The sequence below is a fragment of the Podarcis bocagei genome, assembly GCF_964188305.1.
Source record: "Podarcis bocagei genome assembly, chromosome: 17".
NCBI lineage: Eukaryota > Metazoa > Chordata > Lepidosauria > Squamata > Lacertidae > Podarcis > Podarcis bocagei.
The window spans coordinates 14,460,165-14,486,555 of NC_138143.1; the positions used below are offsets into that span (position 1 = coordinate 14,460,165).

Sequence of the window (26,391 nt, forward strand, 5' to 3'; positions counted from 1 at the left end):
CTCTTTAGTCCTGAGAAAGTTGCTACCATCAGAAGGTTCCACGAAGCAAAGATGCCATGGAAAACAATTGGGGTTGGTTCTCTGGTCCCCAGACTCAAATGCTGAATATTGTATGGTTCTAAGGATACTCTTCCTAGTCCCCTGACTTCACAAACCAAGAGGGAATAACTTAGTCACCTCATTTGACTGTGCCCAAACCACCTTATATTGAGGAAGGACATGTCACATTTCAAAAGTTGGAGTCCCCTCCGACAATAAGCCAGATTAATAGGCCATTTGCGACCTCCCCATTATGTACATGAGAATTGCCTAGTTGGATCAGTCTCAAAGTCGATCTTGCCCATGGTATCGATATCAACGGTCACCTGAAGTAATCTGCCAGGTGCCCCCAGGAAACACAAGGTCTCCTGACCAAGACAGCCCCAGCTATCTACTGCTCCTGGCTGCCCTGCGTCATATGGCTACTTCCACCCCCTACTCTGTAAAGTACTTACAAGAGAACGATGTGTAAAGGTCCAAGACATCACGGCAGCAAAATAAAGGAAGGGAAAGGCTGGCTCCTTTGCCATACACACAAGCCCTCTTTTCTCCCCACATTGCAGCTGGGTAGCATCATCTATAGTTTGGACTTGTGGTTGCACAGAAGGTCCCCTCTGCCCTTGTCTGGTCAGTTTTGCAAGGCTTTATCTGATGCACTAAAGGGAGACTCCCACATCTGGAGTGGTGGGTAATTTCAGACAAGCAGAGCCCACAAGAAAATCAGATAATAAAATCATGGCACGAGGGGTTTTTAACAATTCAGGCAGACGTATGAAACTGCCCTTAGAAATCCTGCATTGTAACTACATAAACTTACTGGTATTAAAGGCCGCCAAGATATTAAACTGCAGCAGTGCAAACATAGTGCCGACATTATGAATTCTCTACCACACTCAGCTAAACCCCAGTCCTTTGTCTCCACATCTCTTCTCATTCGACCCTATCAGTTTATGTACGCACCCGGTTCTCAGTTCAGCAGGCTGAAACTTCAGCTCAGAATGGTCTGTCAATAAAACCAGACTCGTTTATATGCTGTCCACACGTGCCATCCCTCTCCCAAATATAAATGACATGGTTTAAAAAAATAAAAAATCGAGATCATCATCCAAGTTTATTTCCCCCCCCCTAGAATCCTTAGCATGCTACAATACCCCAACAAATGTTAATCATGAGCTCATTTCTCACAAGACATTTTCATGCAACTCGCAGCTGTATTTGACTTTCCATTGACATTATACAGGTTTCTATCTAGCCATGTGAATCGTGTTGAAGGTGTCTCCAAAAAGTGTGCACGCTTCCATTGCACGGGAGCGACAGACTCTTGGCCAGTCTTTCATGACTCTTGGTTTTAAAACCAGGGTGATTATTGTCATAAAGTCAACAAGGTCCTTCTTAAGTCCATTTGCCAATGAATTATTTGCTTTTGATATCTTATGTCCTGAGGAGTCCTCTTCTCAAACACTGCATTCAAGTACAATATCAACATTCCCAACTGTCTGCAAGGCAAGACTTATTTGCTCCACTCTAAAATGTTCTGCAATCCCTGGTTCCTCACATCTATGCTTAAAATTAATCTTTCCCCCCTTTTTTCTGCAATAAACATTCAGCACTAAAGCCATGAAGTGGTAGCTATTTGGCATTTTCCAGTGAAGTGCAAGAAATAAAATAAGTTATGTCTTTATTGCTAAAGGATAGTAACAAGCAAAATCGCTTTTTTATATAATACAGTAACAAGAGCCGTCATTCCTTCCTCTTGACACCCAGTAGTTCTGCCACATTGCTAAATATCATTGTAAATTGTCGTTCTAAGAGGATGTGTTTAGTATTCTAGAGTCTGAGGAGTCCGATCTTTCATCATAGTCATCTTCTGTATAAATAGGCTGCTTGGAGACAATTGGGCAACCATCGTCAGGGATGGAGATTCTGGGATCTTCTGACGGCCGCGTAGGAAGCACTGGAGAACTTCGGAAGACGCTGGTGGTATTGGTGGAGAAAGGGCTGACATACTGAGACCTCAGCTGGTACTGCTGCTGCAGCGTCATGGTGTTCCACAAAGTGACATCGTTGGGCAGAAACGGGCTGGATTGGTTTCTTGCCAAAGTATTCCTCAGCATCAGCGGGTACCGAGGTGGCTGTGGGAACGGGTGCTGTAAGGGGACAGCCAACGGATTGGGCACAACATTACTAGCGTCAGCAGAAAACCTCAGTGTGTCTGGAACTCTGAAGGCAGACCCTACAGACCACTTGGAGGAAGAGATGGGATAGGAACCCAACGTGTGTTCAAAGAGGTGTCCATTTGAAGGCAAAACCAGACCTTCTGATTCTGAAGAAGTTCGGTCCCCCCCAGCTATGGAGGACCTGCTCGAGAGAAGAACCTCAACTGCACTCACCAGGTCACCCCCACAGCCCTTCAAGATTAATTCAAGCACGGTTGGCTTTTGGTTGGGAAATATCTTTTTTAACACCTCAAGGGGTGGCCGGTTGGCTTTCAAGCCAAAAGGCAGAGAAACTGTCCCTGACGGACCTTCGATCAGGAGGTGGTTTGGCTCTGGCTGGTACTTGGGGCTCTCAGGCCTGCTGTCGGCACTGCCGCTGTTTTTCTGGATGGCGTAGCCTCCTTCATCCACGGACACAATCTCTGGGCTCTCTGGAGCAAAACTGCTCTTGGCTTTTGTCAAGTCTGGGGTGCTCCTTTGGTCGGTGTCTTTGTCACTGTAGGTCTCGGCACTGTCCACTCCACTGGCATCCCCCAGTCGATCTTCGGTCATGTCTGTAAAACAGAGGGCAGATTTGTTATGCCAGGAACAGCTCTTAAAAGGAAGGGGAAGTTCCAGTAAGTATTAAAGGAGGCACTTGATAATAAAGTCAGACTGCCGGTTCAACACTGGGTCCTTCCCTATATCTGCTACCTTGAGGGTTGTTATGAGCACAGCAAATCAGAGATGGACCATTTTATAGTTCAAATCAGGGAAAATAAATACAGTAAATCAACACAGTACAAAGATTCACAAAATGTTTAGGGGTATGCGTACCCCCAGGAAAAAAAGCACTGGAGATGGACATAACAAAGCTATTCTGTCTGTCTCTGTGTCTCCCTATAACAGTTATATACTTACTTATTTATGATTTAATTCATAAATAAGTAAGTATATAAATAATTTTCACAAAGGTTATGCTGACAAATAATTTTATTTCAAGGCTTGAACTGTATCTGCATATAAAGACAAAATGGAAAATATAGATAAATATGCTGACCGAGGCCCCCTCTGGAATCGGAGGCCCGGGCCAAGTGGCCCATATCCCCCCTCCCCCCCGGTCTGGGCCTGCCTTTCCATGACAAAAACCACAGACATGCAGAATGTGCTTGACAAAGGGGATGTTCTCTTTTTCTCCTCTCCAACTTTCCTTCATTTAGGCAAATTCTGTGGAGCTCATATCTCGATGCAATACTCTGTTTAAATAACCAAGCATAAGCAGCAAAGAACCTGTGAACACCCGTGCCTTATGTTCTAACACATTGAACTCTATACCTACCCCAGCACAAAAATATTTATTTCCAAGTTTGTAAAATATGTACTCTTATTTAAGCTCATGTATCCTATGACTCTCCCAACCACCAAATTTCTGGGGGCTGGAGGGTGAAGACTCATAATACTATGAATCATAAAGGTGAATCATTATTAGGTCTAGAACATTTTCAGTGTGGTTTGAAAGAAATGCTTTATGTTAAAAATTCTGCTAATATTTTGGCTGTCCTTGAAATTACACATCCAGTGCCTTGCTATTTAATTTAGCAGGGCTACAAGGCATGATTAGCGATGCGGGTGGCGCTGTGGGTTAAACCACAGAGCCTAGGACTTGCCGATCAGAAGGTCAGCAGTTTGAATCCCTGCGATGGGGTGAGTTCCCATTGCTCGGTCCCTGCTCCTGCCAACCTAGCAGTTCGAAAGCACGTCAAAGTGCAAGTAGATAAATAGGTACCGCTCCAGCGGGAAGGTAAACGGCGTTTCCATGCGCTGCTCTGGTTCGCCAGAAGCAGCTTAGTCATGCTGGCCACATGACCTGGAAGCTGTACACCAGCTCCCTTGGCCAATAAAGCGAAATGAGTGTCTCAACCCCAGAGTTGGTCACGACTGGACCTAATGGTCAGGGGTCCCTTTACCTTTACCTTTTACAAGGTGTGATTAGAACCATTTGCTGCACCCCTGCAGCCAATGCAGTGTGTGTGTGTGTGTGTGTGTGTGTGTGTGTGTGAGAGAGAGAGAGAGAGAGAGAGAGAGAGAGAGAGAGAGAGAGAGAGTCTTACGTACCAGAAATACCGGTAGTTTTGATAAGATTAGTTAAGGTTAAAACAAATTTTACAAGGTTGGTAAAATAACAGTTTTTATTACAGCCAGTTAGTATTCAGAATGCACTCTGCAAGTTTCCATGTTGCATAAAAAACTTTCATACATGGGTCATTCATTGAAAAATATCTGTAAAAGAAACAAGAGATGTTTCTGAAAGAAAGTGCGTATTCCACACTTCCGTGAGTCCCGTGTTTAAATCGGAACAAGGGACAATCCACAGAAAACTTGATTGCCATTTGTTCCAACTTAGCGCAGGGCAAATGCAAAACCACTCAAACACACGCCTAGAAAACAAGGGGCATTTCTGCCATTATTTACAGGGAAATCAAGGAAGTTCCTACAGGTCAAGTTGGGAGCTTACATAGTGACTGAAAGTATTTGCATGCCTATATGATTCTATTCTGTCTTATACCTGATAAATCTATACACCTTAACTCTCTGAATAGCAGTTCTAGCTAAAGGACTTAATGTTTAGTTACGATTTATTGCTCCTTTATTCATTTTGATGTTGCCTTGCATATATCAAACTGTATCCTAGTTAATTCTTCATTGAAACTAGAAGTCATTCAGAGTATAAGTTGAAACCTAACTTTGCTTAGAGGTCAAGCTGATTAAAATAGATTTTGTTTTTTATGAACTGAAACTGCTTTGCACCCGGGATTCCACACAGTTTTGCATTTTCTAAAACTGAACACTTGAAAAATAGCAAGTTTGTTATTGGACTTGAGGCAGGTTCGGAGTCAAGTCCACAAGCAGTTTCCTCAAAAGTAGTGGAGCATCTCCTTTAGCTAAAATAATGTTAATAATAACTTGGACAGATTAGACCCTAACAATAAAATGTTGTGCAAACAGTGTTATTTATGAGCAACAGAAAGAGCAAAGGCATCTACTGATTTCCACTATCACTTTTTATTTTAAAACATTGCACTTGATCGCTTTGTTTCTTTTAACATTTTGCGCATGTCAGCCTCAAATTGTTGTTTCTCATTGAGGTGACAGTTCTTTGACACTGTGCATACTCCTGGATCTGCCAAGGAAGCACAAATGATTTCTGGCTGAATAAATAGCTGAATTTATCCCAAATGAATGTATTCAATTTTTTTTTGTATTGCCTGTCGCTTTTCTGGTTTTGCAGCCCTCATTGTTGCTTTCCACCATTCAGGGGTTCACCTTCTATGCAGCTTCCTATTGTAGTTTAGAATATGGATATATTCACACTCACCCATAAAACAGCCTTTGCAGATTTGACGCCATGTGCCACAGTCGCGTAATACTTTGATGGTTCTGAATCTGTGTGTCCCCAGAGAGGCAGACCTCCAGAGCAGCTCCTCATTTCAAGAAGCAACCCTCTAGCCGGAAGGAGTTCTCCAGGACATTTGATGGATGAAGATTTCCCCCTCCCCTCACCTCAAAGCCGTTAAGCAGAAAGTGCTGACTAGCTGGCAGGGAAGAATTTCTCATCAATGCTCTTTGATTGTATTTTGCAAACAAAATGCCTGGTGCCTGGTAACATTTCACTTGAGCCTGACCTTCCCCAAAAGTTATTGCTATCAGATTCGATTTACACTGTCCTCCCATGATTACTGTAATCTTTTAAACTGGGGAGTTCATTTATCAGGGAGGCAGCGAGTGCGAGTCAATCGTGCTTCTATCCATCAGATTTATAAGCTTCTTGCACTTCAGAGGAGCTTCTGTTCTCAGGCCACGTCCCTCCCAAAAACTGCTGGAAATGCCGAACCGCCTGTGGACTTCAGCAGTACTCTTTCCTGTGGGAATGTTCAGGGAGGCAGGAGAGGATATATTGTTTATTAATATCCTTCCTAACTTGCCCTTGGGACACGGGTGGCGCTGTGGGTTAAACCACAGAGCCTAGGACTTGCTGATCAGAAGGTTGGCGGTTCGAATCCCCGTGACGGGGTGAGCTCCCATTGCTTTCTCCCAGCTCCTGCCAACCTAGCAGTTTGAAAGCACATCAAAGTGCAAGTAGATAAATAGGTACCACTCCGGTGGGAAGGTAAACGGTGTATCCGTGCACTGTTCTGGTTCGCCAGAAGCGGCTTAGTCATGCTGGCCACATGACCCAGAAGCTGTACACCAGCTCCCTCAGCCAATAATGCAAGATGAGCGCCGCAACCCGAGTCAGCCACAACTGGACCTAAGGTCAGGGGTCCCTTTACCTTTACCTAACTTGCGCTAACAAGTTCCTTTGCTGAGCAGAGTTTACATTCCCCTTTTTAATTGCACAGCAGGTAGCTGGTTGCAGGCTTGTGTAAGCCTCTCACTATCATACAATTCAGTACAGTCATACCTCAGGATAAATGTGCTTCAAGTTAAGTATTTTCGGGTTGAGCTCCGCGGTGACCCGGAAGTAACAGAGCACATTACTTCTAGGTTTCGCCATGCGTGCAAGCGCAGACAGTCAAAATGAATTCGTGCACATGCGCGGAAGTGGAAAAACGTGAAACGCAACATGCGCACGCACAGACGCAGGTTGCGTTCGCTTCAGGATGAGAACGGGGCTCCGGAACGGATCCCGTTCACATCCCAAGGTACCACTGTATTGATGTTCCTGGTAAGTTCCCTTTCATCCGTCTTAAAAGAATAAACACACCACAATCTTGTATAAAGCATATAAAAGTAGTTTACTCACATTCTGTTCACAGTTGGATCCCAGAAGGCAGACTTAGTTACGAAGTATATACATGTGGATCCTATCCCAGGCTTCCTCAACCTCGGCCCTCCATATGTTTTTGGCCTACAAGTCCCATGATACCTAGCTAGCAGGACCAATGACCAGGGATGATTGGGAATTGTAGTCTCAAAACATCTGGAAGGCCAAGGTTAAGGAAGCCTGATCTATCCCATATGGGGGTAATCCTAGGGTCCTGGGATTTTTCTCATATCTAGCTAAAAAGCTGCTCCAACAACAGAGGAAGTCAAAAAGGGAGAGAGTGCAGCATGCCCTGTACTTTTGTTACCTGGACAGGTAAGGTCATGCCCACCTCTAAAAGGTAAAGGGAGCCTTGACCATTAGGTCCGGTCATGGTCGACTCTGGGGTTGCGGTGCTCATCTCACTGTATTGGCCAAGGGAGCTGGCGTACAGCTTCTGGGTCATGTGGCCAGCATGATTAAGCCACTTCTGGCGAACCAGAGCAGCACATGGAAATGCCATTTACCTTCCCGCCAGAGCAGTACCCTATTTATCTACTTGCACTTTGACATGCTTTCGAACTGCTAGGTTGGCAGGAGCAGGGACCGAGCAACGGGAGCTCACCCCATCGCAGGGATTCAAACCGCCGACCTTCTGATCGGCAAGCCCTAGGCTCTGTGGTTTAACCCACAGCACCACCCGCGTCTAGTCACATGCAAAAGAAGTATGTCCCAGCCAGGAGGAAACAGGAAGTTTTTGACTGGCTGGACCAAACATTCCCTGCATGTCCACTCTAGGAAAACAAGGAATGTGGTACTTGACTGCTACTTAGGTATCACATCCCACGTTTCCAAAGTGAAGGAGGGGACAATGAAGCCCTCCAGGGTTGTGTGGCCTGGAACGCAGGACACAAATCTCAGAGGATGCTTAGGGACTCACGAATGCAGGGCCGGGGACCTGTGGCCCTGCACAGGCAGGTGGACCACCTTCCATCAGTCCCAGACAGCATGGCCAATGGCCAAGGGAGTTATAGCAAAGGTGGAACTAAGGGAGCACAGCCGGTTTGGTTGCACCGGGTGCAAGGCTTCTGGGGTGCTGCAGAAGACGAGAGGGCAGGGGTGCCAGATTTTGGTGCTGCACATGGCGCCACTAGCATTTGAGATGCCAAGGTGCGCCACTGGTTATAGTTCCACACTGAGGGGTAGTGGGGCAGGCAGGCAGGGACAAAACACCACCACTTTTTCCACAACATGATGTCATCTCATGGGACACTAGTTGCCAGTCCTCTGCACTGCAAATAAATAAACTTCTCTCTGGGAGAAACCCACCAAATCACTTAAGCAGAAGAAGAGGAAGGTTACATTAGCATAGGGATTAAAGTGCCACTTTTATTTGGAAAAATCCCCAAGTCATTTTACCATGACCAACCAAATTGTCAACTGATTTTGTTGGGGACTAAAAAAAGAAAGAAAAATGACTAAGGTTATCCTTCAGCTGCGGAGTTTATAATGATAACTCATCAAAGCAATTATATTTTTTCCCCAGAGGCAGATGCTATCCATACTGTTTAAGTAAGATACTGTTTAAGTAAGTTAAGGGACCAGCTTTCATTTAAGCAGATGTCAGTATTACACGTTATGAATTCTGCCCTGCGATCTGCTGGAGGAAAGTGGTAGTCATTGCTTCTTTAGCCCAGAATCCTGAATGTGTAACCTGTTATCTGTAGTACCTGTGGGTGGGGGAGGGGGGGCACTTGCTCAGATATCTTTAAATTTCCAGGAGGAAAAAAAGAGATTTATTCAGCCTTCAATCAGCCCATAAGGCAAATGAGTCCTGAAGCTGACCTCATGGCAGCAACATCTGCTTAATTTTTGTATACATACACTCCTCCTCACTGCCTGCTTTGTGTTAACATCTTGCCCGATGAAGATTTCTGATGGAGATTTCGATGAAGAATTTGAAAACTTGCCACACTTTTATGATATTTTGGTTGGTTCGAATGAAGGAATTGCCCAGGTGCTGATTTCACAGGCCTTCAGTTTCAAGGAATTGGCTTAATTGTTAAACAAAAAAATTGTCCAAGAATAATTCTAATTACATGGGACGCGGGTGGCGCTGTGGGCTAAAGCCTCAGCGCCTAGGGCTTGCCGATCGAAAGGTCGGCGGTTCGAATCCCCGCGGCGGGGTGCGCTCCCGCTGCTCGGTCCCAGCGCCTGCCAACCTAGCAGTTCGAAAGCACCCCTGGGTGCAAGTAGATAAATAGGTACCGCTTACCAGCGGGAAGGTAAACGGTGTTCCGTGTGCTGCGCTGGCTCGCCAGATGCAGCTTTGTCACGCTGGCCACGTGACCCGGAAGTGTCTCCGGACAGCGCTGGCCCCCGGCCAATAGATGTGAGATGGGCGCACAAACCCCAGAGTCTGTCAAGACTGGCCCGTTCGGGCAGGGGTACCTTTACCTTTAATTCTAATTACAGCACTGACTCTTTTTTTTGTAAAAACAAGGCACTGAACACAAGGTGACTTGCAAGAGCACAACTTTCTTCTGAATTTCGCTCCTTCTCTTTAAGCCCACAGAACAAGGGATGCTGCAGGTGATGTTTTGTTATATAAACCAAACCATGGCAACAGAAAGCCTCCGCCACTCCACAATAAAGGATTTATTACATTGTTTAAAATCTTTAGATGGATGTTCAGGACAAGAATATAACAAATATAAAACCCCAGAACACGTAAAAATCTTTTAAGTATTATATTTCCATTCATTCACGCTGGAAAAAATAGAATAAAAGCAGTAAACATGTATCTGCAGAAGGATGCAAACAATCTCTGGAATCCTTCTCCCTCTTCTAAGACTTTTGGATTGAATTTAAATGTTTAAACATACTTCTCCCTTTTCAGGGAGAGTCACTGCGTTTGACACGTCTGTGCAAGCACAAATCAACCCCCTTCAATTAAACTGTTCTTTTCTTCTTCTGTTTTATTAATTTTTTATTTAAAATCAGCAGCAAAATACTGGAGAGGTGGGGGAGAATTATGGGTGCCCTCGCAGAAAGAAGGGAATCAATGTATCATGGGTCCTAATATACTCAGCGGAGGACTTAGAGGCAGGAACTGCTAACATAGAAGAAAATCTTTAAAACAGCCATGTGTCTGAGTTATGTACTTGTAGATTCGTACTCCAGAACTTTACACACATCGTTTAGAACCGGATTGGAGCAGCAGGAATCGCGCCAAGGCGAAATATGCAGATAGCAAGTTTCCTTTCTATCTACGTGTCTCGCTATTTCATTCTCCCCACACCTTAGCGGCTTGTCGGCTATGTGGTTGACAATTGACAATTTGACAACTGACAATTTCTCAGTGGGAAATCCCATTTAAATCAAGAGGTCATCGTCCCAAGCAAACTGGGACCGGATAATTGCAGCCTTATGGAGAGCAATCCTAAACATGTTAAGCGGGAGTGAACCCCATTGATCTTACAAAGCAACCCTCTACATTTTTACTCAGAAGTAAGCCCTATCGATCAGACTTTCTCCTAGAACTGCAGCCTTACTCCGCAGTGCGAGTGCTTATAATTGTAGCCTCGCTTTGCTTACTGCAAACTTTAAGGCTGCGAACCTGCTATGCACATTTACTTGGGAAGAGGAGAAAGAGTCGGGAATGAAACCCCCAAGAACACTCTTAACGCTTTTCCCCTAAAGTCCTACTAAAGGTAAAGGTAAAGGGACCCCTGACCATTATTAGGTCCACTCTTAACGCTTTCCCCCTAAAGTCCTACTAAAGGTAAAGCTAAAGGGACCCCTGACCATTAGGTCCAGTCGTGACCGACTCTGTCCTACTAGCTGCCGTCAAAATGCCTGCAGATTCGGAGGCAAAACTGGGGAAGGAAAAGCTCAGTCAGTAGGTAGACCATTTGACTCTTAATATCAGGGCCGGGTTTAGGTTTGATGAGGCCCTAAGCCTCACCAAAGGAATGGGAATGGGGCCCTTTATATGTCCAGCTGTCCTTTGTCCACAACAAATTGTCGCTGTTTTTTGTGTTGAATATATGCTATATGGTAATTTATGGACCTAAAAGGTATCTAAAGCCATTTGCACATAACAAAAGATGCATTTTTATCAAAGTTTTTGATCCAGTACATCCAGGTTTTTTTCCTTTACATTTTTTTTTGGGGGGGGCCCAAGAGAGTGGGGCCCTAAGCTATAGCTTGTTTAGCTTATACGCAAATCCGGCACTGCTTAATATTGCTGAGATTTTTATAGAAACTAGGAGAGGGTATATAGATATAGATAGATATAGATATAGATATAGATACTGTATTATCATTCCTTCCTCACGTTTGTAAATTCAGCAGAACGTATCCCTTTGTATCTTAGAATGAGGAAGCTTAGACAGGCCAGTTTTAGCCTGTTGGTTTAAGTAATCCGGGATTATTTTAAGGCAAACTGGATTCCCCTGGTATTTCCCATTTTCTTAAAACAATAACCACACAAACAGTCTTGCAAAAGGTAAAAATAACATTTACTCACTCGGAATACTTGTTGAAGAGTAACAGATACAGCAGCTTCGTTCAGGCAAGCTTAAAATGGTAACCAGGTTACAAAGACATACTTGAGTCTGGTTTAAAATGGTGTCTGAGCAATGCAGCTCGGACATCCAGATGTTCTACATTGCTGAGATGAAGTTGAAAGGGCAAAGGGCAGAGAGGAAGTGCCCAGCCAGGTGAGGAGATTATAGGAATGGATACGCCTTCCCCTAACAGGGCACTGTGGGAGCGTCTCTCAGGGGAACTTACAGGACTCTGAGATTCAGCTCCTCTCGTGCGCCTATGTGGCAAACATGCATCGTTGGTTTGACTGCATTGTAAAAATCCCACAAATCTGAGGTTCGTGGGATCGAGCCCATTGGGCAAAAAGTTCCCTGCATTTTAGGGGGTTGGACTATATGACCCCTCGGGTTCCCTTCCAACTCTACAATTCTATTATTCTTTTTTATGCCAATTCTTTTTTTTATTGATTCTCCATAAGTTTTAACAAATTGTCACCAGGCTGTTACAAATTAATAGAATTATTCTAAGCATCACACAAACTTTTAAATTCATGCTTATTGAATAGCGCGCATTTCCAAAAGTGAAGCTGGAATCAAGTGGGAATATTTATTCTGGATCCATAGGGAAAGGTGACTATTCATTCCAAAGAACCCTTTGGAACTGGAGTGTGGAACGCGATGCGCTGGACACGCAAGGCTGCAATCCTATCCAGAAAACAACATCCATTCGGATTTTCGGAAATTAAAAATAAATAAATCCCCAACTTCTTCCCAGTGCATCGCGTATAAAAGTGAAAACCGAAGAGGACTAAGTCGCGCGCCCCTCCTCCCCCAAAAAAACCTGACAGTTGAGGTTACGCAGTGTGTTGCAATATTCTCTTCGGCCCCGAAATATCTAAATACCCCGGAGACGCGGCGGCCTACATTAATTCTCCCCACCTCTGCCCCGAATAATCAGGAGCCTGGGCACCAGCTTACCCCTCGCCTGCCTCGCCCTTCCTAATCTAAGCGCCTTTACGCAGCGCCGCAGTCCAGGCCCCCTCGGAGCAAGGTCGACGGCTCCAGGGTTGTGTTCGAGTTCTGAAACCTCTCCCTCTCTTACGCACAGAAGCAGCCTCGTCTAAGACGACCCGGTGTTTGCATGGGGTAGAGAGGGCACGCCACACTTTTCTTTGTATTGTATGTATCCCATCCCAGCCACGCTTTCCAGAGGCCGAAATGCGCGCAAGTACCCAAGGTCCGGGCGGAAAGTCTTCGAGGAAGGGGTCGAGCCAGTGGCGTAGCGTGGGGGGTGCAGGGGGGGCCGGCCGCACCGGGCGCAACATCTGGGGGTTAGGGTTAGGGGGCGCAAATCCACGGGTTAGGGGGCGCAAATTACTTGCCTTGCCCCGGGTGCTGACAACCCACGCTACGCCACTGGGTCGAGCTAGGAGACCGTCCCGCTGTGTCCGCAGCCCCTTCCGCGCTCCTTCGAGGAAAGGGGTTTGTTACCAAGGGGCTGGTGCGCTGGATAGTCAAATGCACCTGCGAGTCTCTCCTTTCGGAGAAAGAGTCGTCGCCAGGTTTAATGGGAGAAGGAAAATTCCCAAAAAGTTTCCTGACACAATCCGCCACGAAAGGGCCACGGCAGTTGTACAAAAACCAGCATTCCGTGTGTTAACTCCGCACACGCACTCACCAACGTCTAACCTTGAAGGAACGCGACGCAGCGCACTCCTGAACTGTTGCTACACGAAAGTAACCTCGCTTCATTTCGAAAGAGACTTGGAAACCGAGGAACGTCTTAGGTCGCCAGGCCTAAGATGAGGCAGGGAGGCCCCGAGATCCGCCGCCTCGAAGCCAGTTCCGGATCAGGCCCACTTCTTGAAGTCAAAAAGCGCTCGTTTCCCACTCAACGGGCGTCGTTGGGGATCGAGGTATACTATAAGTTGACTTAAACGAGGAACATCCAAAGCGCAGGGCAAGATCCGGCAGTGCGCCTCAAACCTTTGCTTCCAAGTGCAACGGAACTCCGGAGAAGTCCATTGTCTTCAGGGGGTCTTCTCCGAGCAAGACTAGCGTTAGATGCCACCCATTGATCTTCATGCGAAATCAGCACGGTTATATTTTAAATCCCCGCACCTGGAGCCCAGAGCCACTGCGCATCCTGTTCCTCTGCATGTTTACTCGGAAGTCGGACCCAGCAAGTTTAATAGGCCTCTCCCGAGAGGAGGATACTATTGATACAATTTTGATTTTCCCCCACTTCCTACCCCTTATCACATAAAAAATAAACGCACATTAGCAGCCTCCTAATTGTTTGATGGGCTAAGAGAGGAAAGAGTTTAGTTACCTATCTTTTTTGGCGGGGAACAAAACTAAATTGACAGTTTTACAACAATTCCGTTTGGCCCAGAATGCAGCAGGTATGACAGCCAGCAGAACACGGTGCTGAGCGCGTACGAAGCCTATTTCAGAAGCGCCCCCGCCGTTTGTCAACCCTGCCTGGCGCTCTTCGGAACTGGTTATCCTCTCCAAGCCTTAAGCGTTTGGTCTAGATGCCCAAGAGGGCCTTTTTCGTGCCGGCACCTCAAGAGTAGGACTCCTTGCTACGGGAGAGACTCGCTCTTCCCACTGTCGAGGGAAGACGATTCTGCTTAAGCGAGCTTTTAATTAGCCTTGTTCTGTAATCCGGACTCTGCGAAGTTTTAAATGTTTGGTTATTTAAAATAATTGTAATTGTTTTGTTATGACTGTTGCATTGGTTGGTGGGGGGGGTGGGTGATGGTAAGCGGTTAGCTGCCCTGGAAATGCACCAGATAGGGTTATTTAAAGAAATAAAGATCAGGAGGGTTAAACGTTTAATTTATAATTATGAAGGTGAGTGAGAGTTTGGAGTCACAGGACGTCACCAAGAAGAAAACTGTCTACAACGAATATACTCCGGGGTTTATACACCCTCTCCCCCGCCTTGTTTCCCCGCCTCCTCTTTCATTTTCCAATTAAGCAGCAAAGGTTATTTCTACTAAGTCCCCTGCAAGCTAGCAGAGTACTTTGAAACCTGAGAAAAGTCGCGAGAGGGGCCTTGATCTTGCGGGGAGCCGGCTCTCTCCACACACCCGCGCGCGAACAGCAAAATCACATTGGACAAAAGGAAAACAGGGCGATAGTCGTTTCCTGATGGAACTGGCGGGACCAGGGCGGCTTGTGAGTCTCTCTGAATTTCCTAGAATGGGCCACAGAGGTGATGGCGCAGGTTCCGCGCAGAAGCAGCTGCCGAGACGGCAGATAAACCCCATAAATCCTCTCCCAGGGAGCTGTGAGGTCCTGAGGGGATTTTCCCTGCTACCCTTATTAGCTCGTTACAGCCTTTATTGCAGCGCCGCAGGACTGCTGCTGCTGCAGCCGAATCAGCCGGACCCTGAGCGCCGACGGGTCTCCAATTTCACCAGGATGTTGTATATTTTTAGGACTCACTATTCGTCGCAGTCTCCTCGCCGATTTGACACAGGTCGGGGACTTGTGGCCTGAATCTTTCCTGTTTCCACCAAGTTTCTGCAGCAGAAAAATCTGGCAGTGAGTAAAAGCCTACTCGGGATCCTATCCCTAAACAGGGCAGAAAACATTTTGATTCTAAGCGCACACCTGGCTCCCCAGGTCTTTGCATTATCTGCAACAAAGCTTGCCCTGCGATCCTATGCATGCTTACCAGGGAGAAAGGCCTACTCACCAAGTAAATGTGGATAGGATTGGGCAGTAAGTCCCTGCTGCTTACAGTCCGAGTCTTGGTGCAGTTAGGCGCGCTGAATCTGCGCAACACGGAACTTCCCAGCGGCTGCACAGGCTCAGGGACGCCACGACGCCGGCTTAAGTACAGTGCAATCCTGAATACGACCACTCAGAAAGCTCGACGGACCTTCCAAGAGGGCAAGGCGAGGTCCCAGGGGCCTTTCTTACTCAGGATCCGTTTTAAGGGCCGAACCTACTCACACGGGCTCTTCTTCTTCCAGAGCACAGCAGCTCAGCTCACTACAGCCAAACAAGATAACCGTCCGTTTCTCGCGCTAAAAATAATGGCTTCGAACGATCACTAACCCGCATTTCACAGCTCAGTATTTCTGGTTACGCTCTTTGATATTTCCCCCACCTCTTCCAACTATTAAATTCCCTGGGTCGACAGGAATGTAAATTGCAGTCTCCCCCTGTCTACCCCAAAACAGCATCTCCTCGCCAGTCGCTTCCGACTAGCTAAGTGCTGCGGTCTGCCTGTCTTTCCAAAGCCAAGCCATGGAGTCCCTACTTTTGAAAAGTGTGATATTTCTATGGTAGTTTTTGTTACGTGACTCGCACCATGTGGCCCCCTGGGTGGGTTATGCGGACTCGCCGGGGCTCACGGACCACCAATTGGGAATTACTGTTAAGCACTGGGAAGAAGCAGGCTGGACCGAGAGGGGGTCGGGCTGGTTTTATTTATTTTTTAAACGAACCCGCAAACAGCAGCTGCTTGGCCCCCGAGGACCAGCAAAGTTACGGATGGGCTCCCTGGGCTAGAAGGTCCCTATCCCTGGCTCAGTATTTATGGATCCCCTGGATCCTTGACTCCAGTCACCTTGGGGTAGCCCCCCCGGGATTCCGCTTCACAGGACGGAGCGCGCAAAGGGACGGTCAGCCTCTGCAGTCAAGATCGCGACAGGATCGAATAGATCCCACGAGTTGTTATTCGAAGCGGAGGCCCCCCAGAGCTCACGAAGACTTACTTCCCAGTCGGGGAGTTTAGAGTTCATCCTGGACGGATAGGGACACCTCATTTGTACTGCGGATCTGTTACAAACCATACCGACGTCTCTGAGAGACGTCGTGGAGGGGGGGCATCGAAATATTCTGAAATATCGGGTTCTAAATGGCCGGAGGAAGATGTCCCTGGGTCCTGGCGAGGCAGGTGAACGAGACCTGATCACACCTTTATTCACGGAGGAAGAATCGCTGTGGAGGCGCTGTCCTGCTCCTTCAGCGCCCCTCGACGGCAAGGGGGCTGAGGCGCCCCATGCTTGGTGACCTGGGAGTAAGCATCACTGGACCCAACAGCGCTTACTTCTGAGTAAACACGTGCAATGTTGTACTGTGTGGGGATATCGCTTCTTTCCTTAAGAAAAGCTCACAGAGGGCCCTTCGGGGGTGGTTGTCTCTCAGCCTCCTCCTTGTTGTCCCGAAAAGAACTGGCGTCCTTGGGAAAGAGGAGCGTCCGCGGGTGCCGGCGAGGCAGAGACCGAGGCCGGGTCCCTTCCGCTCCTGTCCTCGGCCTCGCACACAGCAGCTTCCATCCCAAAATCCGGTCCCGGTCGGGAAGTGAAGGGCCTGCCTCACCTCCGCCTGTCCTCACTGCGCTTCTTGGAGTGCAGGCGAGCACTCTTGGCAAGCTCAGAGTCTCCCTCGCTCCCCGGACAACGGGACACGCCGCCCTGCCAAGGAGAGTCGTCGGGGGACCAAAGGCGCCCCATCCCGGCGATTCTAGTTGCCTCCCAAGTAGGAGGCGGGAGAAGATGCGTTTCCTCCCCAGCGCAGCACCCACTTCCCAATCGAGACCGTTCCCCCGCCCCCGCTTTGCTCTTCCCTTTTCCTTCCAGACGGCAGAAGAAAGAGGCCGCCGCACACCAGAGAGAAACCTCCCCACTCCCCACCCCCAGCGAAGTTTTCCACGGCCCGGAGCCCACTTAGGCGCGCGTGGATCTCCCGATTCATTACAATACCCCTTTAGCCTTTGCCTAGGGATCAGGCCCCGACGCCGTAGGCATACAGTTTAAGCCGGAGAGCGACTTGCAACTAAGTCTCCACTAGATTTCAACCGGATTTGTTTTTTTATGTCAGCGAAGTTACGACGGCTGCCTACAGCTCCGCTTCGGAAAGAGCCTCCGTCCTCACCACCGTGTCCCCCGTCTATGTCTGCGGGAACTGCCTGTTTCCTTAAATTCCGGGCCCCGCCGCCTCCCCAGTTCCGGGGCTGAGATATGGTTCTGCCGCCTGAGCCCCGGAAGCCGATGAACCCTTTATAATCCAGGTGAAGTCAAAGCAGCCTAGTTGAAGCCCCTCGCCCTGCTGCTTGTGGGGCCCGATGCGCCACTGGTAGCCTCTGGGCGCCTTGCCCCCCCGCCCCCCCCCCGCACTCCCACTTACCTGCTTTGGGCAGCTGCGGAGGCTGGACGGCGGCGGGCTGCTCCGAAGCCCAGCGGAGGGCTGCGGCGGCCAGCTCCATCGGCGGGCGATGCGGTGTGCCTGGGGGTCCCTCCGAGGGGACGGCGGCGGCTGCAGCGGCTCCTGCTGCTGCTCCTACTCCGGGGTGCCCCGTGGTCGTGGCCCCGGCCGAGCCGGGCGCGGCGGCGGCAGCGGCGGGCAGGGCGCGCAGGGCGTCGGGGATGAGGCTCTCCAGGCTCTCGTTGGCCTGCTGCCTGCGCAGCGCCACTTGCGCTGCCATGACGCGCTGCCGCTCGATGATGAGGATGCACTTCTCGCACGTGCAGTCCTTGAAGCGGCAGTAGCGCTTGTGGCCCTTCAGCCACGACAGCACGCCGTGGTTGCGGCAGCGCGCGCACTTGGGCGTCCGCTGCAGGGGCGCCCTCGCCGGAGGCGCCACCGGGCCGCCCATGTACAAGTAGGGCGAGCCGTAGCCGTTCATGGCACGCTGAGAGGGCACAGGCGCGCGGCGGGAAGGCGGGCGGGTGCGCAAGCCAGGGAGCGCAGCCTCGACGGCAGTCCCGGGACAGCCACTACGGCCTCGGCCCGCCGCTCGCCCGCCGCATCCTCACGCACAAGGGTCTCGCCTGTGCGCGCCTTCGAGGCAGAGCTGGAGTACCGCTGGCAGACGGGCTCCGGCTTGCCCGCCTCTTCCTCGACGCTCCTCCTCCTCCTCCGCGGCTGCGCTTTTTGCTCTCGTCGACCAGGCAACCACTCCGCCCCTTGCAGCTCCTTCCCTCCGCAGGCGCAGAGATCAGCGGCGCCCCCTGCTCTGCCCTCCGGGAAGCGGCCCTTCCTTTCTGGAGAGGTCGAGGGAGACGGAGCGCGAGAGATGGGAAGGGCGGGCGAGGGGCGCCGGTGCGTCTTAGAGAGCGCGGGAGGTTGCTGGGCGACGCTCAGGGCGTCTTTTCCCTTCCACCGCCTGCGCGCAACGGGATCTGATGACTGGTTCAGCAGCAGCTAAGCGGAGCGGAGATTGCAGCTGCCTTGAGCTTTCCCCGACGCCAGGTCTCTGTTTCTCGCTCCTTCTCGCGCGAGCCAAGCACCAGACACAGCCCAAAAGGAGCTCCGCAATCCCACACAATCTCTGGATCCCGCTTTGACCGGGGCGCTCTTGGGCCAAGAGTCTTGGCAGCGCAATCTGCCCGCAAGATTGCAGGCTGACGCGTCTGGCGCGCCCGTCTGTACCCAGAGGATCCCGGCTAGGAAATAAGCGGCGCCCCCCGGCAAGCCTCGCGCGGGGGAGTTGCTGGGAAGCGATTGGCTCCGTTCCGCCCCCTCCTCTCAAACTTTGAGGACTAGGGATTGGTTAGGAGCTGCCTAAAGCCGGAGGGCAGCTTCGAGGCTTAACCCTTTCCTCTGGGCCGTCTGTTTTTCACCAGCAACCGCCTTGCTACAAATGTCCAAGTGCCTATAGGGCCGGCCCAGCCCCTCTTGAGTGTTATCCCCTCCATCGGAAAGAAAGCAGGAGAGGGATGCTTTAAATTGGCACGATATTATCTGATGGGGGTTGGAAATAAGGAGTACATGGCAGGGAACAATGCTTTCCTCAGGAGGAGCGGGAGCCAACATCCCGGTGCAGAATTCTTGTATCTTACGCACTGCATCCTTAAACCAGCCACTCTGGCACAATCCTGCAGCCTCCAGTCTGACCTGCAGGTTAAAAGAGCTTATTTTTAAATGTTCGCCGGACCAGCGCCCGTGTCTTTAACAAAATACCTCCTGTCCGAAATAAAATTTAATAACGCTCATTTTTTAAAAAAAAAACAAAAACCCAGCAACTGGTTAATAGTCAATTTCTCAAAACGCGCGGCTAGAAAGGCTGTGGGATTCTACAAAAATCTAAATACAGTGACCATGCGCACGTGACAAGCTTATAGAAATAATTCCGCAGGACTATATATCTTTGCAGCGGATATTTTTTTAAAAAAGAAAATGCGCTATTATGGAAACGCTTGATTTGCTCGGGTAAATACACCAGTCGGTTTTCTTACCAAACGCAAGAGAAGAGCAAACGCTCCCGGTCTCTTTATCCTGTTTGTTGGCTGCCGGTTTGTTTGGTTTTTGCTCCGTGTTCCGGCTGCCTGCGAATATCAGCCTTTGTTATTTAATCAGCGGATGGTTATGTTATTCTCTCCACCAAATGCCTCCAGAACAGACTGGGAGCCTTATAGTAGGGAGCTCCTTGTCCCTTACTTTTTAAGCGCCAACCCCGTTTTAGTTAAACTTTTCTTTCGAAATGCCACCGTTAGGAAAGTTAACAAGGTCTGGTAAAGGCCGGCGCCGGGGGATCTATTTTGTGCAGGCCGTCCAAGCAGGAAACAAGGCAGGATCAGGCCCCTAGACCCACCTGGCCCGGGAACCTGTCCTCACCGTGGCCAAACAGGTGCCCGCGGCCTGGTTGAGCGAGAAGGTGATGACTTAAAATCCCACGGAACGGGGAGAAGCATGGAAGGAGATCAATTTAAGTTCAATAACTCAAAAATAACGCCTGCAAGTGCGTCGATAAGTGGCTTGAGGAGCGCTCTGAATCGTGTTTTTAAAAATTACTGTGGAAAGATATAGGCAGGAGCATCCTCCTCCACAAATCACAACGGGCGTCCAGGCAATTTTTTTTTAAAAAAATACAATACTGCAGCAAAAGCTCCTCATTATATATCGGGCTTCTTTAAGACGAGAAGGGAAAGGAATCAATTTAGCAAAGAAAGAAATATTTCTTGCGAGTGTAATAAAGAGAAGCGGTGTGGCTGAGAGACAGGGGACGGCGGAGCGAATGGATGGATGGATGAAACACATCTCTGGCTCCCTGCAGGATATTTCACTGGCCCCGATCCAGATGAAATCTTGCGCGCTGGCGACCCTCACCGCGCTCCTTTCGACGGCGCTGCTGTTGGAAGCGGCGGGTCTTTCTGGCAAGACAGGCGCCCCCCGACGCCGTTGCTGAGCTGCATCGCGGGGGGGAGAGGGAGGGAGGGAGGGAGACGATCTGGCGGCCCCTGGCCTCTCCCCTACCTTAGCTCCCGAGGGGGCTTCAAAGGCATGTTACGCAGTGGGGCGCGGGGAGGGGGGCGCCCTTTCATTGGGGTCCACCTCACGGCCCTCGGGCCGTTGGATGCCTCGCTGTCCCCTTCGGGTGGGAATGGCGTCGGGGTCCCCCTCTCTCTCCCTCCCAGCCCCTCGTATTTGACAACATCTCCCCACAGGGCCAGGTTCGTATTTATGTTGCTCCGACGTCCCCTGCCTGAGAGTCTATTGTAACCCAACACCTGACGAGAGCGAGTCCCATTGCTGCGCGCAGAAAAGGTTTAGTCAAGCACATAATGGGATCGCAGCAGAAAGCTTTTCAGAAGCGGGGCCCGCGGTAAACTTCACCACATGAACTCCGTTTCCAGGGCTGTTAAGCTTTTAATTGGGGGGAAGAAAATCAGAAGGAGAGAGGAGGAAATTTCAAGGCGACGAAAACGTGTTCGCAGTTAGCGCCCCGAAGAATAGCTTGAAAGGAGATGAATGCTCCAAACATATGGTCCCAATCACGTCGCGGGGAGAGAGAGAGATTTGGTCAGCCCAGGGGTCCTCCGTTGAGGGATGGATGGGAAAGAGCTGCGACGAAGCCGAGGCGAGGGGAAGGGGCGCAGGAATCCGCCCGAGATCCCCTCCCGATCTTTGCCTCCTCTAGCTGATCTCCTCCAGGCATAATCGACGGCTTGTTCCGAACGGCAGCGAGGGCGTTTTGGACTTGCTTCACATCTCATTGAGATATTGTTGTGTGGCGATTATTTAGGAAACCTCAGAAGCACACGGCGGGGGGGGGGGGGCTGGGCAGGGCAGCCGGGGAGAGTGGCGTCAACTCCGTGGTACCAGTTGCCCAACTGTCCGCGTGCCAGTTCAATCAACTTTCCTAGGGGAGAAACCCACCAAATTAGCTCAGCAGAGGAAGAGGCCGGTTACATTTCGCACGCCTGGCTAATACGCTGCCACTGTTTATTGCGCCCGATCCCCAGGTTTCTTTGCTGCGTGACTAATGGAAGGTCTCAGGGCGGTTACTGAAGCCATAGCAGCTGCCTTGGTCAAAAGTTCATTTTTGTTAGAGAGCTTCTGCGCTCCAGAGTTTCCCACTACGCCACTTAAGGAAGCGGCGGTGTCGACCCAAGTCGAGCCAAGGAACTGACGCGCTTCGAAGGGGGAGAAAGGACCTATCAGCGTTTTCAGAAGAGGTCCTTCACTGGTGAGAGCGCTATGCAGTCAAATACACCCTTGGCCGCAACAAGCCCCACTGACGAAAGTCTCACGAACGTACTGAACTCTCAGAACCCCGTGCGCAACGTGAGACGCGCTCTCAGGCTCAGAGAAATCGGTGGGGCGCAGAGCCCGCAGGATGTTACGCTGCAACCTGACCCCACAGGGGAGGCGCGTTTTACTTCCGAGGAACGGGGCAGGTGCTCTGTCTCTTTAAATGGCCACAGTACACGGCGGAGCATGTATTCGGAGTTCGCTTATCACCACCACCAAACATAGTTACATTTCGATTCTACCGTCAACTTTATAGGGTGCTAAAAATAATAATTAATAATTAATAAACCCAGGATAGTGGGTGCGCTCGAGAGAAGTAAACGCAGCGTTCAGGAAAAGCCTAGGCATTTTGACTGATAACTTTGACTGAACCTCACCAAATTCGGAATAAACATACCCGGGATGCAGTTGTCCTGGTGCATGCTCTCTCTAGTTATCTCCCGCTTGGACTACTGCAATGCGCTCTACGTGGGGCTACCTTTGAAGGTGACCCAGAAACTACAACTAATCCAGAATGCGGCAGCTAGACTGGTGACTGGGGGAGGCCGCCGAGACCATATAACACCGGTCTTGAAAGACCTACATTGGCTCCCAGTATGTTTCCAAGCACAATTCAAAGTGTTGGTGTTGACCTTTAAAGCCCTAAACGGCCTCGGTCCAGTATACCTGAAGGAGCGTCTCCATCCCCATAGTTCAGCTCGGACACTGAGGTCCAGCACCCTGGGCCTTCTGGCGGTTCCCTCCCTGCGAGAAGCAAAGCTACAGGGAACCAGGCAGAGGGCCTTCTCGTAGCGGCACCGTCTTGTGGAACACCCTCCCAACAGATGTCAAAGAGATAAATTATTACCTGACATTTAGAAGACATCTGAAGTTCAGGGAAGTTTTTAATATGTGACATTTTTAATCTTTGTTGGAAGCCGCCAAGAGTGTCTGGGGAGACCCAGCCACATGGGCGGGGTACAAATAATAAATTATTATTATTATTATTAACTTGATATTGCGTATGTTCTCTGACATCAGACCATAGCTGTCAACTTTTCCCTTTTCTTGCGAGGAATCCTATTCGGAATAAGGGAATTTCCCTTAAAAAAAGGGAAAAGTTGACAGCTATGCATCAGACACTTTAGGAATACAAGTCCCACTTACAACCTCGGGGTTTATTTCCAAGCAAATATACGGGCCATTGTCGGTGCGATTTGAGCATTATCTGCCCCATTTATTTGACAGAGCATTCACTTCCCTGGAAAATTACTCCTCAGTATAATGACCTTAGGATCGGGACTCTTACATCGTTCCAGGCGACGCCAGAACGTTCTAGTTTTGCCATAGAACCGGTTTACAGCAGAATGTGGCTATTACACGATTCTGACCAGAGGAAATCAGTTGGCCGTTTTTCAAGCTGCAGTTGTTGTTTTTCAAAGACTGGGCTGGAAGAAATGGAACAAATGCTTCTCTCCCTGCAAAGTTTGGAAAGGGCTGCGCGTTAGTCCGGTCTGGACATCTGGGGCAAGAATGTCCTGAGCTGGAAATGGCTGCCCCACAGCTTGCCCGTTCCTGGGGAGCGTTTGACTTTCGGGGCACAAAGCAAGTAGCCCCCTCGTTCCCGAGCAGGACTTCGGTGGGATCGGACCCCCTCTGAGCTGGAAATGAGCCACGCATTGAACTGTAAAGGCTGCGTTTATTTATATTTTTTATTTTGGTTTTTTGTATGGAGAAAAAAAATCACACAGCCGAGTTTATATAGTCTGGAGAACGAATGAGTCCCAGCTGCATAGTAAGCAGCCGTGGAAACCTTCGGAAAATGAATAGAATTAATAAAGGTCACTGCTCACCAGCCATTCATAAATATTTGGTGACACGTTTCTTGTTCAGGTTAACTCGCCGCCCACGCCCGCTTTAATATACAGGGAAATTACTTGTTTCTAGCATGCAAAAAATACAAGGCTGGATCAGTTTCTACAAAAAGCAGGGCTTCCCTTTTCTTTTTGTTAAATATTTGCATTGTTGCTTATTGCTTTTTAAACAGGTTACAACTCCGTATTAGGATCTCAAAATAGGCGAATCGGAGGAAGTCTCGGCGTGAGTATAGGATGAGGGCCATTAGCCCGGTCCAACTGACTTTTTTTTTTAATGGGGTGGTTTAGAGAACAACATTTTCGCTGTGTCCAATAGGGTCTTACTCTGAGCGCTCAGGATTTCAGCCACAGAGGTGCAAGGCAATCGAGATTTGGAGAAGGCTGCGCGTAACCCAGCCCAAGAGAGAAACTGTTCTGATAGTCACATTTTTTAAATTTTTTTAACCGGACTTCCAAACGAAAAACTGTTTAACAATCCCCCCGCGTTAAAATCCGTTGGTGTTTGTTTGTTTGAGAATGTTCTCGAGGTGCTTACAGTTTCAAGAGGACACGAAAAACACCCGTGGTGGCAGGACCAGGTAGGAGGAGGACCCATTCCTTTGGCTCGCCCCCAACCCCAAGCCGGGCAGACCTTTCCCCTCTCCACCCAGTTCCGCCCTGCCCCCCCATCCCCCTTCAGGCGCTTTCCCCGGGGAACTCATTGCACCCCCCGCCCCTTCCAGGTTCCTCCACGCCAACCTTTTTGGACCAACCTGCTAAAGAGACAGTCTGCTGCGAGCAGTATTTGTGCGTCTCGTTATACTTTTATAAACAGGCCGTGGAATATGACTGATGAGTAGAGGTTTTGGGCTTGATCGGTCATATGAAGCCATATATTTGCCCAGGAGGAGGGGGTGGAAGAATGGAAAATATACAGTGGTACCCCGCAAGACGAATGCCTCGCAAGACGGAAAACCCGCAAGACGAAAGGGTTTTCTGTTTTGGAGGCGCTTCGCAAGACGAATTTCCCTATGGGCTTGCATCGCAAGACGAAAGCCCATAGGGAAATGCTGGCGGTCGGAAGCAAAGACTTTCACCCACAGCCGGCCTTCAGAAGAGGACCTCTTCTGAAGGCCGGCGGGGGGCAAAAGTCTTTGCTCCCCCCGCCTGCCTTCCCCCCCGCCTGCCCCGGGCGATCTTAAAATGCTGGCGGGCGGGAGCAAAGCGTTCGCTGCCGACCCCCAGCATTTTAAAATCTCGAAGGGACAGCAGAGAAGTCTCTGTCCCGGGGAGATTTTAAAATGCTGGGGGTCGGGAGCGTTCGCTGCCGACCCCCAGCATTTTAAAACACTGTTCCGAAGCGGGGGGCGGGAACAGCTGCCCCATCCGCCCCACTTCGGAACGATGTTCCGAAGGGGGGAGGTGGGGCGGGAACAGCTGCCCCATCCGCCCCACTTCGGAACGATGTTCCGAAGGAGGGAGGGGGGGCGGGAACAGCTGCCCCATCCGCCCCACTTCGGAACGATGTTCCGAAGGAGGGAGGGGGGCGGGAACAGCTGCCCCATCCGCCCCACTTCGGAACGATGTTCCGAAGGAGGGAGGGGGGGCGGGAACAGCTGCCCCATCCGCCCCACTTCGGAACGATGTTCCGAAGGAGGGAGGGGGGGCGGGAACAGCTGCCCCATCCGCCCCACTTCGGAACGATGTTCCGAAGGAGGGAGGGGGGGCGGGAACAGCTGCCCCATCCGCCCCACTTCGGAACGATGTTCCGAAGGAGGGAGGGGGGGCGGGAACAGCTGCCCCATCCGCCCCACTTCGGAACGATGTTCCGAAGGGGGGAGGTGGGGCGGGAACAGCTGCCCCATCCGCCCCACTTCGGAACGATGTTCCGAAGGGGGCAGGGGGGGCGGGAACAGCTGCCCCATCCGCCCCACTTCGAAACGATGTTCCGAAGGGGGGGCGGGGGGGCGGGAACAGCTGCCCCATCCGCCCCACTTCGGAACGATGTTCCGAAGGAGGGAGGGGGGTGGGAACAGCTGCCCCATCCGCCCCACTTCGGAACGATGTTCCGAAGGAGGGAGGGGGGGCGGGAACAGCTGCCCCATCCGCCCCACTTCGGAACGATGTTCCGAAGGAGGGAGGGGGGGCGGGAACAGCTGCCCCATCCGCCCCACTTCGGAACGATGTTCCGAAGGAGGGAGGGGGGGCGGGAACAGCTGCCCCATCCGCCCCACTTCGGAACGATGTTCCGAAGGAGGGAGGGGGGGCGGGAACAGCTGCCCCATCCGCCCCACTTCGGAACGATGTTCCGAAGGAGGGAGGGGGGGCGGGAACAGCTGCCCCAGCCGCCCCCCTTCGAAACGATGTTCCGAAGGGGGGAGGTGGGGCGGGAACAGCTGCCCCAGCCGCCCCACTTCGGAACGATGTTCCGAAGGAGGGAGGGGGGGCAGGAACAGCTGCCCCAGCTGCCG

The 26,391-nt window shown here is 50.3% G+C and overlaps 1 protein-coding gene across 1 annotated transcript; it reads right to left on the reverse strand.

The window, feature by feature from the left end:
* Positions 1–1,164: 1,164 nt before the first annotated feature.
* On the reverse strand, positions 1,165–18,237 carry DMRT3 (doublesex and mab-3 related transcription factor 3; the record flags this gene model as incomplete). Its single annotated transcript, XM_081176655.1, has 2 exons — positions 1,165–2,809; positions 17,739–18,237. 2 exons carry the CDS (start codon positions 18,235–18,237, stop codon positions 1,845–1,847), a joined length of 1,464 nt encoding a protein of 487 aa, XP_081032781.1. The 3' UTR covers positions 1,165–1,844.
* Positions 18,238–26,391: the final 8,154 nt, after the last annotated feature.